This window comes from Protobothrops mucrosquamatus, unplaced genomic scaffold (assembly GCF_001527695.2).
Source record: "Protobothrops mucrosquamatus isolate PMUCROS unplaced genomic scaffold, P.Mucros_1.0 scaffold1271, whole genome shotgun sequence".
Taxonomy (NCBI): Eukaryota; Metazoa; Chordata; class Lepidosauria; order Squamata; family Viperidae; genus Protobothrops; species Protobothrops mucrosquamatus.
The window spans coordinates 144548-149422 of record NW_015387477.1 but is presented as its reverse complement, the minus strand read 5'-3'; the positions used below and the strand labels follow the sequence as shown (position 1 = coordinate 149422).

The following is a 4875-nucleotide window of genomic DNA, read 5'->3' as shown; positions in this document are numbered from 1 at the left end:
TTTTTTTTCTTTTGTTTTGTCCTCTAAAAACGATGTGCGTCTTATGGTCAGGTGCGTCTTATGGTGCGAAAAATACGGTAGGTAAAGCTTCTTCCAATTGAGTTAAACTCTTGATAGTTTCATGGACATGCCTGTGTAGTTCCCTTAATTACATTATGAAGTGATTGGCTATTTTCATATTCTGGGATGTTTTTCTCCCTGTTTCTCAAGTCTAATTTGTATTAAGATTTCTTAATGGTCTTCCATTCAAATATTAAAACTTACTTGCTGAAGCTGAAGTCAATTTTTAATTGCCAATTCTTTCTTTACAGAAATGAATAGAAAGTCTGAGTAAGAAATTGCCCTGAGAGAGATATTCTTTAAAAGCCTTTTTTAAAACAACAGCAACAACAACCACCATTTGTCTGAAACGGTATAGTGTTTCTTGTCTGAGGAGGGGGTTGGACTAGAAGACCTCCAAGGTCCCTTCCAACTGTGTTATTCTATTCTTTTCTATTCTAATCCCCCCCTGCTTTGTGCTTTTTGCTATGATAATTCTTAGGGGCCAATCTCTTGTGGACTATAGTTTTAAAAGCTTCCTGTAAAAGGAAAGATGAGCAAACTTCAGTACTTTGTTCAAATGGACTCTGCACCTCTTCATAACTAGGAACTTTTACATTGTGGCCATCAGATAGGGTGAGTGTTTCTAAGTTAATGCTAGATATAGAAACAGATAGTTAAAATAACTTTGTGTTGGCTTTTCTTAGCAAAAGTATACAAAGCTTTGATTCTATCATGGTTTCTTGATTTTTGTTTCTTGAAAATCCTAACCACAGATCCATAAGTTTAATTTATATTCCATAACTCAGTGCTGGCAGCTAAATAGAATTCTTCTGTTACCTCTTGACCTAATCTGATATGTTCGCATATATTATTATAACAGGCACATTTTATATTCTATTTATTGTAAATGAAGTTTTGAGAACATTCTTCAGATATATTTTTATCAAGTCTTTAACTGAAAAACATAGCATTCCCTGAAAGCAAGTAAAGCTTCTCAACAAAACATCAATCAGCATCTGCGTTATGTGATACACAAAGCTTGATTACTTTTGTGTTGTTTAGATTAAAAACACTTACCTCAACCTCTCTTTCAGTAAGTGGTGGAGAACTGCAATAAGAACAGGAATAATTTATATGTTACATTTAAAAGCTATTTATTCTGCATACTTAATCAGCATCTAAGGCCTTTTTCTTAATTGGCTAATAATCAGCTAACTGTATATATACTGTAATTAGAGAATGAAAAAATGTGCTATGACATATCTTACTCAAACTCAAGCCCATTTTAATTCATATTTTATGATTTGTAAATTTCATTATTACATTGCAAGATACAGAACCTTGGTTCCTTAAAAAGTAAAGATTTTCCCACACAGAACCAGCATCATTATTGTGGCGGTAAGTTGAGCATTTCATGAGGTTATAGGATGTGAATCATGCATCTCTAGAGTTGAGTGACAAGCATACTAAAATATAACAAATACACCATATTACTTGTAATAATGGACTGTATGTCATTGATATTACAGGATTATGAAATGACAAAGCTCAAGGTGACATATAATATTTTATTTTGGAATAACCCTGGAAAATCTGAGAGTGATAATTGGCTCAGGGTCTCTCACAGTCGACTGGGAAGTAAACCCTGTCACCATAGTCTTAGTTCTGTAAAACTGTATTACTTTACATTTTTTTTGTTACGTTATGGCCATATAGACAAAGGTGGAATTCAGAGAATCTCCACCCCTTCCCAACTCACTTTAATGAGGTTAAGTATGTCTTTCATTATGTATGTTCAGACCATAAAATACCACTCACAGATGGATTTACCTTCCTGGAAATGGTGTTTGTACATGAAGTTTTCGTAAAAGAGTGTCAGGAATGTTGGGCATAACATCACATCTATTCTTTGACTCCTCTTCCTCCACTGAGAAAGCGACTGGTGAAGACCCTAAAGAAAAAAAATGTTTCATTGCTAAAACAAAAACAACTAAACAATTGAAGAATGTTAAGTATCGCACTCTGATGGTTCAAATGTTTTGGGAAGTTGGGTGGGGGGAAAAGGGCATTCTGCTCTAAGCAACCAATTTCAGAATAAATTTAATCCAAAAATATTCAATTTCTGGATTACTGATTAAACTCAAATACTCCAAAGGGATGATCAAAGAATATTCCATTATACAAAAATTAAGCAGACTTTTATTTTTCAGCAAATGCATAATAAATCCCTATATTCTGCTTGGTAGGTTGTCCGGTAATAGTTTTAATCTCAAATACAAATCATAAGATACAAATATTATTGTAATCAACTGAATATACCGGTAACTATATTTAAGACCATGGGTCCACTGTTGAGTCATTTGCCAATTTTCTACACGGCACATGTACAATATACACTTGTATAGTTTCCATAGCAACAAAGAGCAACAAAGAGCAACAAAGATGATTAAGGGACTGGAGGCTAAAGCATATAAGGAACGGTTGCTGGAATTGGGGATGTCTAGTTTAATGAAGAGAAGGACGAGGGGGGACATGATAGCAGTGTTCCAATATCTCAGGGGCTGCCACAAAGAAGAGGGAGTCAAGCTATTTTCCAAAGCACCTGAAGGCAGGACAAGGAGCAACGGGTGGAAGCTAACCAAAGAGAGAAGCAACCCAGAACTAAGGAGAAACTTCCTGACAGTTAGAACAATTAACCAGTGGAACAACCTGCCTCCAGAAGCTGTGAATGCTCCAACACTGGGTTTTTTTAAGAAGACACTGGTCAGCCATTTGTCCGAAATGGTATAGGGTTTCCTGCCTGAGCAGGGGGTTGGACTAGATGACCTCCAAGGTCCCTTCCAACTTTACTATTATTATTAATAATGTTCTATTCCCCTTTCATTCCAGTAGTGGTGAACTTACAGTTCTCCAACTGTTATCCACTCATGTCCTACACTCATTCAGAAAGAGATTACACATTAAGTCATCCTTACTAAAGATTTTTAGCAAAAGGCTCAGCGTTAAAAAAGTGTTGTGGCTACGAAAGTCATGTCTCCTCCCATTTAATCAAATATATATGCATATATTTAATTTAGTTGTATTTCACCTCTTTCCTGTTCAGCAGCTTCACTAAGATCAGGAAGTTTAAGTCCAGCTAAATTTTGATTTCTCATCAATATATGTTCCTGGTGAAGGAAAAAAAAACTTGAATTATTTCTTAATATTTTATTTTAAAAATAACTTTTCAATAACAAAGTCTACTAAATAGAGTGTTATAAATACATAAAAAGCTGACAGTAATCTAGGAATTGCTTGATTTAGTAAGAAGAATCTTGAGTCTAAATTCTATCCTGCACTATACAACATTCCCAACATGATTCACAACTATAAAAATGATACCAATAAAGGAGAATATTTGTAGCTCAGGATTGAAATGAAGGGTCCTTGGTGCTCTCTGAGCTTGCTTGTTTTCTTGCAGATGTTTCATTACCCAAACTAGGTCATATTATTAGTTTGGGTAATGAAACATCTGCAAGAAAACAACCAAACTCAGAGAGCACCAAGAACCCCTTATAAAAATGATACTTGCAAAATATTAAAAGAATAAAATATTGTTAAAATAAGGCTGGTGGGAATAACTAAAGAGTTAGGAAAAGAAGAAGGTGCTAGGACAGCCAATTTCATTACATGACACTATCTAGTAGTCTCTAATTGTCACCAGTCTACAAAAAAAGTCCGTTTTCATCTCAATTCATAAATAGCACAGAACTTTTAAAAATGAGACAGATTCTGAATTGTACCCACAAATGGGAAACAGTAAAACAAAGTATTCTAAATCTATCTACTAAAAAGCACACTAGACATGTCTTAAAGTAGCTCTAGTATTAAAAACTTAAAATTACCAACATCGCTTCTTTTGCTGTTTTAGTTACTATATTTATTTGGTTGCCAACAACATGCAGTATTATCTGAGCAGCTTATTTATAGTAAATGATTTGTTAACTTACAATAAAATAGTAAAATGCAATTTAAATTCGTGTCTCTCAGGATAACAAGTTTAAAAAAACAAAAAATCACTAATCCCCCAAATACCCTCAGTAGTCTGATGCACTGAGGATTTTTTCTTAAAATTAACTAATGAAGCTGAAGTTCACACAAGTTTTCTAATGGTGCATGTGGTATTACAAGTAGGGTTTCCCCCCTAATATAATAGCAGGTTGTAGATATTTGTTATGTGGGGAGGAAGGCAGGAAATTCCATTTAGCTTTTCCTCCTAGCATTAATACTATAATAATGACAAATTTGTCACATAGGCTCTTATTAGCTAGACAGAAAGGGGAATAGAAAGAAATATTCTTTTAAGATCATGGCCAAAAAGGGTGCAAACTCAGTTAAATCAACCTCCCATGTGTGCAGTTAAACTTTTAAACCTGATATTATTTCTGCATTTCCCTGTCATGTGTATTTGTAAACTACCATCATTTTGGGTCAGTAAAGCTCTTAATGTTTCCATTAAGTTATAAAAGCTGAAACATTCCTAAAACCATACTAGCACTATAGTAAGCGATTTGGCCGTGTATATTTTACATTATACATTACATTTACATTATAAGCTATGCTTAAAATACCCATTCGTTTGTTCTGTGCTCCTATCCCTCTGAAACTGATTTAAAATAATATTAAATATTATTTAAACATTGAAAGATTAAAGGATAAGTGGTTGTTAATAATATATTGTCATCTAAGACTTAAGAGTACCGTATATACTCGAGTATAAGTCGACCCGAGTATAAGCCGAGGGACCGATTTTCCCACAGAGAACTGGGAAAAATTGGTGACCCGCGCATAAGC

The 4875-nt window shown here is 34.3% G+C and overlaps 1 protein-coding gene across 1 annotated transcript in view; it reads right to left on the bottom strand.

Moving 5' to 3' along the window:
• The window catches only part of MRVI1 (murine retrovirus integration site 1 homolog), a 44971-nt gene that overhangs the window by 23010 nt on the left and 17086 nt on the right, over window positions 1-4875 (bottom strand). The window contains exons 8-10 of the mRNA XM_029285096.1: window positions 3131-3209; window positions 1873-1993; window positions 1120-1150 (exon numbers count right to left, since the gene is read on the bottom strand). Of these exons, the coding sequence (XP_029140929.1) occupies window positions 1120-1150; window positions 1873-1993; window positions 3131-3209 (231 nt within the window). The remainder of the gene's footprint in view (window positions 1-1119; window positions 1151-1872; window positions 1994-3130; window positions 3210-4875) is intronic.